Genomic DNA, 13,326 nt, shown 5'->3' on the forward strand with positions numbered 1-13,326 from the left:
AAATGTCTGAAAAACACGTGTTCAGTTTGTGTCAGATGTAAGAAGGGGGGCTCCAAAGAAAAGAGGTTAGGAACCAACCACTGGATTAGATGGCAGTACATTTGTTTTATATTGCTGGGCCATCAACCTCCCCTGAAAGTCCCCATCCAAATCTTCTGTCTTTGTGTGTGTGTGTGTGTGTGTGTGTGTGTGTGTGTGTGTGTTTTAGGTGTGGAAAGCGGAGGGCGGCACCCTGCTGAGGATGTTCGCCGAGGAACACGAGGAGCAGGTGAACCATTGTCAGTTCACCAACACCCCCAGACGCCTCCTGCTGGCCACTTGCTCAAATGACAAGTTCATGAATGTCAAGGTGTGTGTGTGTGTGTTGTTTAAGTTTTTGTCATATCTGTCCTGTGCAACTTTGGTTTACAAGGCCTTAAAAGCCAAGTAAAATGTCATAATCGCGACAGCCCTAGTTGTGGCCATTTATTTTAAAAACCCTCTCTTTTTGCTCTCTCTCTGTCTCTGTGTGTCCTGTAGTTGTGGAACTTAAACAAGCCATCTTCCCAGAACACTATGTTTGGTCACCAGGAGCCCGTCAACCACTGCTGCTTCTCTCCTGATGACTCCTACGTCTCCACGTCCTCCAGCGACGGGACACTCAAGGTGTGTGTGTGTGTGTATTATTTTTTCCTTTTCATGAAAAGTAATGCTTTTGTGTTTACAGCTGACAGCAACATTACGCATGCTTACAGGCCTGTTGCGATGCAGTTGCTTAACCCATTAAGACCTGAGGCCGATTCTAAAAATGTCCTCTAAATCCTAACAGTTGTATGTACGTTTCTTGCTATATCAGTGGTTCTCAAAACGTTTTCATGTCAAGGACCCCCAAAAATGATATGTATTTGGCCGCGGAGCCAAAAAATATAAAAATATACTGGGGACTTCCAAAAGATTTTAGTTAAAAATGTAAAAAAAAAAGTTTAAAATATATATATATATTCAAAGATTAGCACACATTTTCACGATAAAAAAAATAGCAAGTCCACAAGTTCATAGCTACTGTATGAGCTTGTAATGCTGCTATTTTTGAATAGCCAAAGTGTAAAATAATGGTTAAAGTTGTTAAAATGATTGTGACACAGATGCTTTCCCGGTTTTAATGGGTTTAAGTGCATTGAATTGAACTCCTTATGCATTAGTCATATAGTATACACAGTATGCTGACATTGGCTGTGTGTATGCGCGTGCGCATGCGTGCGCGTATGTGTGTGTGTGTGTGTGTGTGTGTGTGTGTGTGTGTGTGTGTGCGTGCGTGTCTCCAGCTGTTTGAGGTATCGTCAGCCAACGAGTGGAAGAGCATTGACGTTAAGAGCCAGTTCCCAGAGAGTGATGCCGAGACCGACGTGCACGTCAAGTGTAGCACCTGGACCGCTGACGGCAGACGTGTCATATGCGCTGCCAGGAATGCTGTCTTTGTGAGTACAATTGTATTTGCGTGTATATTTGTAGATTGCGTATATAGACCAATTATTTGTTTGCAAACATTGAGTCGCACAGGTGACCGTTTCATGTAATCAATTCCCAACAGATCCCCAAACCTGTTGTTTTGGGGAGCGCTGGTTTCAGTTCGTTCAACGTCCTCTTGTGTGTTGGCTAGTTGGCTAGTATGGGCCACTTCCTGTTCCTAACTGCTGAACCCAAAGAAAAACTGGGAGCACTCGATTCAGTTAAACAGGGCAAATGGACTCACCCCGTCACTGTGGAGACTGGGGTTCACCTCCTTCACAGTTGGTCATGTTCGCAGGTGGGGAGCCGGCAGGGGATTGTGCTCTTTGTCACTGCACTATTAGTGACTCCTACTGGTTAGTCGAGGCGCCACCTTGTGTCTGTATGAAGACGGGGCGGTGTCAATCTCATTACACACACTAAACATGGATCATTTTATGCAGGGAGTGGAGCGCATTCCTCCGCACACGTTACACTCTCCCCGTGAATCCCTTGAGAAGAAGCGGCTGATGCCTCCATGTGTGTCGGAGGAGACATGGTTGTCAGCACCCTCCTCAGACCATCAGTGTGGGTTGGCAGAGACAGGGACCATGTAGTGTAGTACATTGTTCAAGGGCAATTGGCAGAACAGCGAAATTGGGGAGAAAAAGACATCAAGTGTAGAAATTAAACAATGATGCAATTACCGTAGTGTGTATGCACATGGGATTCTAACCGGTGTAATGGGGTGAATGGTTTTATAAACGTTTTGGAAATGCTTCTCTGAATTTGATGAAAGCATTTTCCCCGTTGTTCACGTCTGTCCATCTGGTGTCTATGCAAACACCAAATGTGCGTGCGTGCCTGACTGCCTGTGTGCATACGTGTGTGTGTGTGTGTGTGTGTGTGTGTGTGTGTGTGTGTGTGTGTGTGTGTGTGTGTGTGTTAGTGTGTTTTAATATGAGCCCGTCCAGCAGAAAGGTTCAACAGTGTGTCTGGATTGCAAATTAAGCTGCTCTGTTCCCCAGTCTCTGTTGTGAATGTCAGTGTGTTGTACTTGTAATGTGCGTGTCCTCGCTGTGGGTAGGTGTTTGACGTGGAGACGGTGGACATGCTGTTGGAGATCAGGACCAGTCGTTTGAGCACGGTCCAGTACTGCCACGCCTGTCCCACCAGTAACCTACTGGCCATCGCTCTCTCACACTACGCTGTGGAGGTACCACACTCACACGCACACACACACACACACACACACACAATTGTCTTACTACTGAACTGGTTTGTGGAGTCAACAAAACACATTTTTCATTAGAAATGCCATTTTGACCTCAACCCTAACCTCACCAACACCTAACTATAACCATAACACTGATTTTAACCTTAATCATAATCACACCCAAACTTAAAGTAACTAACCCTAACCCTAACCCTAACCTTAACCCCTCACCCTAACTCTAAATGCCTTATCCTAAACCTAAACTCAACGTGTATCTTTTCATAAGTAATCCTAGCTAAAAAAAAAAAATTTTAACCAGTAGGGAAAAAAATGTCTTTTACTCAAGGGGACCAGGTCAAACGGCAAAATGTTTTGACTAAAAACTTCTTCTGGCAAACTAACGTGACACAACAACTGTGGGCCATGGCCCACTGCTTTAGTGTGATGTAAATAGAGATGTACCGATACAATTTCTTCCTTCCCGATACCGATACCCATAGCTTGTGTATCGTTCGGTATCGAGTACAGTAGCCTCGCGTAGCCAGACTACATCACTGCGTGGATATGAGTCTGGTGCCTCCTATGAGGACGTTTTCTTTCCAAGGGGGCGGGATCAAAACAATGGCTCTCGACGCAATTGGTTAGACCTACAACCAACTACCAATTATAGTCTCCCATATTTGAATACTGGGCCCTGATTGGTCACCCCAGACTTCGGGGGCAGGAAATGGATCCACAACGGAGCGGTGCCAGACCCAAATCGCAGAGGGCAATTTTTTTTTGCACTGGCAGATCCGTCTGGTCCCAGGCTAAGTATCTCTCGTGTGTGTGTGTGTGTGTGTGTGTGTGTGTGTGTGTGTGTGTGTGTGTGTGTGTGTGTGTGTGCGTGTGCGCGTGCGTGTGCGCGTGTGCGTGCGTCTACCAGCTGTGGGACATTGAAACCAATAAAAAGATGGCTGACTGCAGCGGTCACCTCAGTTGGGTGTACGGTGTCCAGTTCTCCCCTGATGGTTCTCTACTGCTGTCCTGCTCTGATGATCAAACTGTCAGGGTAAGTGAGTGTTGCCGTTCTCACCGTTGCCTTACTTACCTCCCGCTAAGGTGAAATCAAAGTCAGTCTGACGCCAAACATGACAAGTTATCGTATTGGAGTACTGTTGGGTTAGGTCGTATGTATGGGAGTATGGGTTAGTCCGTATGGAAGTGTGGGTTAGTCCGTATTTCCGTTGTGAGTTGAAAGAGATATATTAAACTTTTTTGTGCACATGAATGCACATGAATGTGTTGCCACATTCCAGTCTTCAAATGTGTGGTTAAACTTGATTTCTAAATCTATTTATTGACAAAAGCATGGTGTTACAAAGCCTCACTATTATCAGAACTTTTTTGAAAGATGGACGATAATTTACGCAATCTTCCAGGAAGTCTCCAATGAATTCCTTTATTCTTATCATTATTTAATACTATCGTTATTACCTCACATGAAACAAAACGGCCTACAGGAAAATATGACAACATATTGGCCAAATTGTACAATGTTTGATTCTGATGATGGTTTAACCATGAAATCAGATATTACTGTTGGGATGTTATGGGGCTGTCGATGCTGGGTTTCCCATGTGATATCTAGTATGTCATTTCAGTCCATTTTCTCCGATTTTGATTGATTGATTGTTTGATTGAACAGTTTGGAAAAAAATGGCACGGTGGCACCGACTTATACAAAAGAATGCTAAAAGGACAACCCAAATATGCCCTCAGGGCTTGTTTACATTAAGGTCCTGTGTATTCAATACTGTACATACATCGAGACATTTAAAGACAAACACTAATATGCAAAAACATCATATATGAGTAGTAATAAGAAAGAAAGATATGTACAGTAAACAGTTGGGGGGGGGGGTCGTTTCTGGTGATAATCGTTTCACGTGCTGTTAATCCTGTAGTTGTGGGAGACTAAACAAGTACACACCTCATCAGCCGTGTCCCTGAAGAGAGACTCTGATGTCGTCTTCAATGGCAATGACCTCACTGTGGCAGCTGCCGACAACTGTAACCGACTGCAGGTGAGATTCAACATTCGATCATTGCCAAAACATCTTTACAGTTGATTAACCACACAATACATACAAGAGGTGTCCACCAAAACATTACAGGGATTCGGACTCTTATCTCCATATTATTATTTTTCCCGTAAATGAATGCCCTACTTGATCATACAACAGCGTCACACAAAACTATTGTGGAAGCAAGATGTTCTGGTTTTAACTCATTCACTGCCAGAATTTTTTTTTTTGTGTTTGCCCACTGCCAGAGATTTTTCATTGAAAAAAAAAAGTACCGGTACTCAGGAGCCGAGATACAAAATGTTTAAGTTTTAAGTTAACAAGGAAGTGGATGGGAGTCTAGATCTTCGAAAAATCATATCTCCTTGGTCTTTGGGTCAAAAAAAAAAGAAAGAAAAAAAAATGATTTTTTCGTTTTAGTCGTTCTAGGCAGGCATGGCTTATGGGACAGAAGTCGTTTTAGTCGTTCTAGGCAGGGAATGAGTTAATACTGGAGGAGTCTTTTACCTGAAGGGATATAATTGAATAAGAGTTTGGCTAAATGTGAGGAGTTTTGTACTTGGTTGACCGGAGTCCCTCCAGGCTCTATACTAGTGCCCTTTCTGTTTTCGCTCTACATTAAATATCCCGTCATTTTAAATGTTGAATTTTTATAATTCATTAAATTAGCTGGGACTGGGATTTAGGTAGCTGTTGTCGCCATGATTTGTGTGCGTGCGTGTGTTTGTGTGTGTGTGTGTGTATATACTTATGTGTGTGCGTGTGTGGGTTTTCAGGTGCGTGATGGTCGGTCAGGAGCAGTGTTGTTCCAGTCTGAGGAGCAGCCATCAAGGATTCGCTGCACGTGTATCTGCAGACAACCCTCTGCCGTGGCCCTGGGCCGCGAGGACGGGACCGTACAGGTATGCACCACACACACACACACACACACACACACACACACACACACACACACACACACACACACACACACACACACACACACACACACACACACACACACAGAATTGCATTAAAGTTCTCAGTCGCCACGACTGATTTCAGTCATTTGGATGCAACATGCTTCCATAGAAGTCATGCTGGCTTCTATGGAAGCATGTTGCACAGCAAGAATAGCCTATGTACAAGGCCTATTGTAAGCCTATTGTAGATCGGCTATTTTTGCTGCATATTTTAGGTTATTATTTTAAGATTAGAGCATTTCAAGTGGTTAAACTAGCAATATGTTTGGAAACACCATCCATGACATCTTAATAGTCTCGGATATTTCATATAAAGGCAAAGTTTAAAGCCTCAATCTGTGATTTCTTCACCTGGTTTTTGTATATTACCTATATTCATGTCAGGTCCCAGGTGTGTTCCCTGTGTTTTTTTTCCATTAAACTATATCTTAAGTGAGTCTCACTCTCTCTCCCTTCCTTACAGGGAGAGATTCTCTCTCTCTTTCTTTCCCTCCTGACACTATCACGTCTTCTTGTCTCAATGATAAATGGTTTGCTGGCAGTGAAGGGAGTCCTGGTCTGCTTTGTAGCGCATGCATGAGGTTGTTTGTTCTGTGTGTGTGTGTGTGTGTGTGAGAGAGAGAGAAAGAGATCATTTTTAATTGCAGGTTTTGTGAATGTCCTCCATTCTTTTTGCTCTCTGAGTCACATGCACACGCACACACACACACATACACACACACACACACACACACACACACACACACACACACACACACACCCCCACACACACACACACACACACACACACACACACACACACACACACACACACACACAGCAGTCCCCAAGTTAGGTGACTATCTCCCGAAGGCAGAGAGCAGCTCTAATTAAGAGCTTCTAAAGGTTTAATGAGCAAACCTTTTTAATTACGCTTCTTCACTGACCTCATGTGACTCTTTTTTTTTTTTTTTTACCTTTCCTCACTTCCCATCTGAGTGCAAAGGGGGGAGGGATGGGAAGGGGCACAGGAGGACACAATGAGGACAGGGGAAGGGGAAGCGTTGCCAAACTGGGACAAATTATGTTCAAGTCATCGTCGTTACTTACAAGCAGTGGTGGAAAAAGTACTCCCCATTTTTTACTTAGGTAAAAGTATCAATATTGCATTGTAGAAACACTCTGTTACAAGCAAAAGTCTGGTAATCAAAATGTACTTGAAAAAAAAGTACAAAAGTATTGGCATCAAAATTAAACAAGTACCAACAGTAAAAGTACTCATTATGCAGAACGTCCTGTTTCACAAGTTATCATTATGTCTAAAATGTATTTAAAAATCTAACAAAATTTTACCCCATGTCAGGTTAGGGTATTTATTTTTTGTTCTATCTATCTATCTATCTATCTCACTCTCGCTCTGAAACTCTGCTGTTATTCCTCCAGCTAACAGCAGGGGGAGCCCATCACATGGTGTGCAGGTGCCACTGAGTGCAATATTTTGATATTCTGGTCGGTGGATGATACAATTACACAAATACATGACTGAGAAAGTCAATAACAGAAATGTCCACACCCGTTATGATATTGACTCTCTCTGGTGCATATCTGGCATGCCAAACTTTAGCAGCACATTAAATAGGACTGGAGAAGAGGTGTGTGTGTGTGTGTGTGTGTGTGTGTGTGTGTGTGTGTGTGTGTGTGTGTGTGTGTGTGTGTGTGTGTGTGTGTGTGTGTGTGTGTGTGTGTGTGTGTGTGTGTGTGTGTGTGTGTGTGTGTGTGTGTCGTGCGCTTTTGTAGCAGGAAACTTCTATGCAGGTTCTGAGCACCATGGGCTGGAGGGTCCGACAGCTGCTTACCCCTCACAAGGGGCTGTTGTTGGCGTTAGGGCTTAGACACTGGCACAATAAAGGTGCGGTAGGGAGGATGTGTGTGTTTGTGAGGAGGACGTGTTTTATCTAGCACTAACAATTTAGTGTCTCTGTGTGTTGTCATTAAGGCATGTTCCAAAAATATCAGGTCCATGGTCATCAGTGAAGGATAAATGGCTAGCAACACAAAGAGCGATAACTATTAACAACATGTTTTAAAAATGGTTCTAACTCTGACATTGGGGAACAATATCATTGGGATCACTTTCAGGGCAATTTGATGAAAAATAGAAACACAGACAGGCTGCGACAGCCAATCAAAATCGATTTACAGGACGTCGCGTTCACCACGTCACTCGCGTTCGGTTCAACATGTTTACAGAATGTTTCCGTTCATTAGTGTGGATGCTCACATCATCATCGTTGATTATCTTTATACTGTAGTTGTCATTCTTGAGGTGGACAACACTTAAGAGGGCATTATCCATTATTCATCGCCAAATCAATTTAATCTGTGTTCATCCTCTCTTTAGTTTATTCGTCAAATCAATGTTTAGTTTAGAATATGCTCACACACCTTTCTATTTATTTATTTATTTATACATTATATTTATTTTTCATTTCCCTACCATTTGTCCTCGGGCATTGTTCTCCAATCTCCACACCATCAACAAATCCTTGAGCCAGGCTGTATCGCTGTCCAGAGCACTCTGCTCTCCCAGGCTTTGAGAATTGCATCTCACACCACAAATGCTGCTGGTTGCCCCCTGGCTTATAGCTCATATACACTTGACACTTCTCTGCAGAGATGTAAATATTTTATTACGTGGTGACTTCACATAGCCATGTAATACATACTGTATGCAGGTGCATGGACAGAAAATAACATTTTGAAGGCATTTTTATTTTTGATTATTTATTTAGTTATTTGTTTTGCGGTGTGATAAGCATTTTAACCAGTTTAACCCTGGCGTCCCTATTTTTGGACAAAATAGTCACTACAACAATAATACATTTTCTACAAGAAAGTAGTCCCTGCGACTGCCAGCACTAACCAGGAAGTTGTAGTGCAAAATAAATACATGGAAGGTAGTGGAGTGCTTGAGCGGTATCCTGCGTGGTATTGCCACTTTAAATGGTTAAGCTTCATCATTTCTGATTATCAGTTCATTCCTCAATTCATGCAAGTCGTTAATCAAATGCGAGCATGCACTTTATCATTTATTTATTTGTTCTACTCTGACGTATTGTTTGCAGAGTTCCAGTCATTAGGCGGGTTCAATCGAAGTCATTTTAATTACCATGGGGCAGATCTATCAAGAGCTTAATGAGGAAAACGGAAGGTTTTTGTTTACTATTTAGAACCATAATCATAATTCATATCGATGTGCTCCATTATAACAATGTTAATTAAAGGATGACTTCACCCATTTTCAACTCTTCATATAATTGGTCCTCACTAATGCTCATGATGAAATGGTAAAAAAAAATCTACTCTGTCTGTGTCTCAGAGGAGGGCTGTGGACACTTCAGAAACCAGTGAGGGATAGGCATATGTTTCTTTTCAAACAGGATTTACATTTTTTTATTTACATTTTTATTAACGCAAGAATAATGGCTTCCTTTATAGCATGCCAACTCTCCAGGAATAGAAAGCCTGCAGTTTCTATTAGCTTGGATTCCCCATCGATGATGTCACTGGTAGGCGGATTTCTGAACTGTCCACACACCCCTCATCTGAGACACAGAATGGACAAAAATGGTACCGTACTATAATGAGCATCAGTGAGGACCAATTATATAAAGATAGGTTGAAAATGGGTGAAGTCGTCCTTTTAAGCTTTTTATTCCCCACTAGTGTTCAATAAGTGAAATGATTTCAGTCTATTAAAGAACTCGTCTCAGCTATTCAGCACCTTCTTTACTGCCAAAGTTAATCCATTAAGACCTGGAACGCATCTGTGTCACTCTAGATTTCTTTGGCTATTCAAAAATAACAGATCTACAAGCTCATAGCGCGGCGAGTGCCGCACTATGAGCTTGTAGATCTGCTATTTTTGAAAAATCTTGAAAAAAAAAAATTTGGGATTTTTTTTCAAAAAACTGTTAGGATTTAGAAAACATTTTAAAGAATCGACTCAGGTCTTAACTCTATAAACGCCATTGACTCGAAAACGCGCCAATAACTACTTAATCCACCCACGCCATTGACGCGTTAGACGCGTTGGATTTGCGTTCATTGTTTAATCTCTGATCGCGCTATGCTGCTTAAAATCCAATGTTATTCTCGAGTTCCACTTACTTCACCCATATCTGCATCCGGTTTCATGTCCTGGGTTCCGTTTCCGGTTTTTGATTATTTTCCCCCGGTCATTTCGTCCAAAATAGGTAAACAAACGGTTTTTCACACGGTATGACGGACAAACGGACAGCTTCTCTTCTATAATCTATGGTCTGGGTGACGATCAGTCATCGCCGTCGTGTATCACAACGTAATTCTGACGATCAAAACAATCTGGGAGGACGTCACATCCGTTTTCATGGTTTTCCCTGTCTAATCGCCCAAGAAGGTAAACAGTGACACCAGGAGCTGATCAAGCTATCATGTGCTGCTCTCTGGTGGCGGATTTGTGCGGCGTCTTTAAAAAACATTCTGATCAATTATTTTCATGAAAATTTTCAAAATATAAAAATAAAAAAAACACAAAAATTGCTGGCAATGGGGGAGTACTTTATGAAAATACTCTGGCAGTCAAAGAGTTAATGGGTTAAGTTGGGTGATCATTTTGAGGATATTCAGAATCTTGACATGATTGAAACTGTCACTGAATTAATTCAGCGAATGTTTACCATCCCTTAGCCTTGTCTCGTCTGAGCGGGGATATCTACAGAGACATGTTTGTGAACGTTTTTCTTCTTCCAGACAATATTTCTTATGAGCACCCAAGCAGTTTTGTTCTGCATCTCTGCCTGTAACTTCTACTGTAGAGCTGCTACAGTTACATCCTCATCTCTCCAAACACTGTCCAAACTCACATGGCTTCTTCATTCTGCTGGATTTTGTTTCCTTGATGTGCTTATCGGCAGCTGTACTTTCTCTGTCTTACTCTCTCTCTCTCCCTCTCTCTTTCTCTCTGTGTCTGTCTCTCTCTTTCTCTCTCTATAGAAAGAGAAAGTACAGGTCATTCCAGAACAGTTTGAACCGAAGTAGTCTTGCATAGCCAGACGATCAGAGATCTCCACCTACAGATACGTCTTGGGGAAACCTAATTATAATATATGGACTAGAACAGCAGCGAGAACGGCTGCTGAAAAAACCTGCCCGCGCTGCTTTGAAAAGCATTAATGTCACGCTCCCAACACGAAGGACCACCCTAAAGGCTTTTCATTGATTCCACTGGTGCCAGCTTTAGCCCCTACATTGAATGTAGATGTCACCAGACTTTTCAGTAGTCTGAGATCTCTGATCGTCTGGCTAGGCTACACGAGACTAGCACCAAAGCAGTATCCCTTACTGTTTGTTTGATGTTAGCTTTTAATTTTTTTTAATTAATTTTAGTCTTTGTAAGTTCATATCTGGGTGGTATAGGCTTCAATGCAGACTGCGAATCTGAACTCAGATTTGGGCTATATCAACTGGAAGTGAGTAAAACATTTATTTTATTTAATCTGCCCAAAGATTAAATAAAAACAAGGGGAGGGAGGTAAAACAATGTCGGCTGTTGTAGAGCAGTTCGAAGCGATTCCAGAATAAAAGTTAGATATCTCATTCATCATGTATTGAACGGATAATGGACACCGTGACGCTGTTTTCCCTCTCCAGGTGTTGGAGGTTCCAACAGGAACACCACTGACTACCCTGCTGGGTCACACCAAGACGGTTCTCCACTGTCTCTTCTGCCAGGACGGACACACGCTCATCAGCTCCTCAGAGGACACCACTATAAGGGTGGGTCACCATACCCCGCTAGCTACTTCCTGTACTACTTCTTTCTTCCCGTTTCTTTCTTATCTGCCTCAACCCCAGTTCTCGCCAGTCCCCCCTCTCTCTCTCTCTCTCTCTCTCTCCCCCCCCTAATTGGTGGTGTATTTCTCAACCCTGATTGTTTTCACCCTCCCCTTGTACGCACACAGGCACTGACACGCACACACACATTTTCCTCTTTGATTATTGACTATTCTCTCTCCCTCCTATCTCCTTCCCTCTCTCACTCTCACACACCATCGTCTTCTGCTTACTACCTACCTGATTGACTCCACTGGCTGTCCTGTTTATCCCTCCATCCTTCACCCTCCTTTTTATCCTTTCCTATCCCTCTCTCTCTATTACTCTGTAAGTGTGTGTGTGTGTGTGTGTGTGTGTGTGTGTGTGTGTGTGTGTGTGTGTGTGCGCGCGTGCGCGCTGGGTCAGTTCCACTCCATCGGCGCACGCGCTGGGTCAGTTCCACTCCATCGCGCCTCCTCAAAGCCCTCCACCATCACCCCCCGTTCCTCTCCTCTCATTGACAGGCCTGTCCACTGAAACACTTGCAGGCTCTGCCTTCCACCGCCGCTATTCATGAACCATCCACATGTTTATTCACAAGCTATGTTTCTGTTTGACAAGCGCTCGCATTGGAAATGGTTGCATCTTGAAGGGGGGGTCAGCAGGAGACGTTGGTCTGGTTAAACGCTTAGCCTGTGATGTATGTTGACCTTTGGAGTGCTGACGTTGCACTGTTCAGGAGAGATGCAGTACGGTGGTTTCGTGCGCACATGCATTCAATTAGGTCTGCAACGGTTGATTAACTTCTTAGCCATTACTTTTGATTATTTGTTTTATTTTGTTTACATTACATATCAACAATTTTTGCCTTGGCTATTAAAAAACATCAGACGTACAAGCTCACAAGCAAGCTTGTACATCTGCTATTTTAGATTTTTTTTTTAAAGTCTTAAAAGCTTGAGAACTACTGATTAGAAAGCATTTGTAAAATCGGTCTCAGGTCTTAAGGTAGGGTAAGTGATTTGTAATTATTCAAATAATTGCAAAATGGGTCTATGTTCTGATAGTGCTCGTTACTATAGAGTGTCCTGTCCATATAAGGAGTCTCCAATGTCTCTCCAGCTCTTTATTAAACAGAAAATGCATTTTCAGTGCTCTCTCCTGATTGGCTTAAAATGTGTCACCTACCTGATAATGTACTATATTCTGTTTACTAAAGAGCTGGAGAGACCCCTGTGACCGAACAAACGCTCTATAGCAATGATTACTATCACAATATAGTACTTTTTAACAAAAAAAAAAAAAAAACACTTACCCTACCTTTAACTCATTCAGTGCCAATGAAATAAAAAAATAAACGAGGTCATTGGACCTTGTTGACATTAATTGTCTGCCTTTTGAAAATAACATAATAACATTGAAAAATACATAGTAAAAAAAAAGTGCAGCCTTTTTCAGTTTTAAGTTAAACAAGAAGTGAATGGAGCAGCAAATCTTCAAATGATGATATCTTGGGTTCTGGACGTTTTTTTTCAAAAACACGTCAGTTGGACTGTTACACCCTCCTGTGATTGTGAGGGTGATGTCATTCCGCCAGTAGCTGCCCTTCTGTCGCATGTACTCAGCTGAACTGATTGCTCGCCTGCCTTTTACCGCCTGCACAGTTTGTTATAAATCCCAGAGCTTTGATCCATGCACGAAGAAGATGGATTTAAAGGCCGATGCCTGCACGGGGCCGATGCCTTTACCATTATTACCCCAGATCCATTAATAACGTTTATAT

The 13,326-nt window shown here is 42.5% G+C and overlaps 1 protein-coding gene across 1 annotated transcript in view; it reads left to right on the plus strand.

Moving 5' to 3' along the window:
* apaf1 (apoptotic peptidase activating factor 1) overlaps nucleotides 1-13,326 on the plus strand; it is a 62,675-nt gene that overhangs the window by 11,607 nt on the left and 37,742 nt on the right. Inside the window, exons 15-22 of the mRNA XM_080421011.1 lie at nucleotides 209-349; nucleotides 520-645; nucleotides 1,305-1,457; nucleotides 2,555-2,683; nucleotides 3,609-3,734; nucleotides 4,630-4,749; nucleotides 5,526-5,651; nucleotides 11,382-11,507. Coding sequence (XP_080277137.1) covers nucleotides 209-349; nucleotides 520-645; nucleotides 1,305-1,457; nucleotides 2,555-2,683; nucleotides 3,609-3,734; nucleotides 4,630-4,749; nucleotides 5,526-5,651; nucleotides 11,382-11,507 — 1,047 coding nt within the window. The remainder of the gene's footprint in view (nucleotides 1-208; nucleotides 350-519; nucleotides 646-1,304; nucleotides 1,458-2,554; nucleotides 2,684-3,608; nucleotides 3,735-4,629; nucleotides 4,750-5,525; nucleotides 5,652-11,381; nucleotides 11,508-13,326) is intronic.

The sequence above is a fragment of the Gymnoscopelus braueri genome (genome assembly GCF_963280865.1).
Source record: "Gymnoscopelus braueri genome assembly, chromosome: 23".
Lineage (NCBI taxonomy): Eukaryota > Metazoa > Chordata > Actinopteri > Myctophiformes > Myctophidae > Gymnoscopelus > Gymnoscopelus braueri.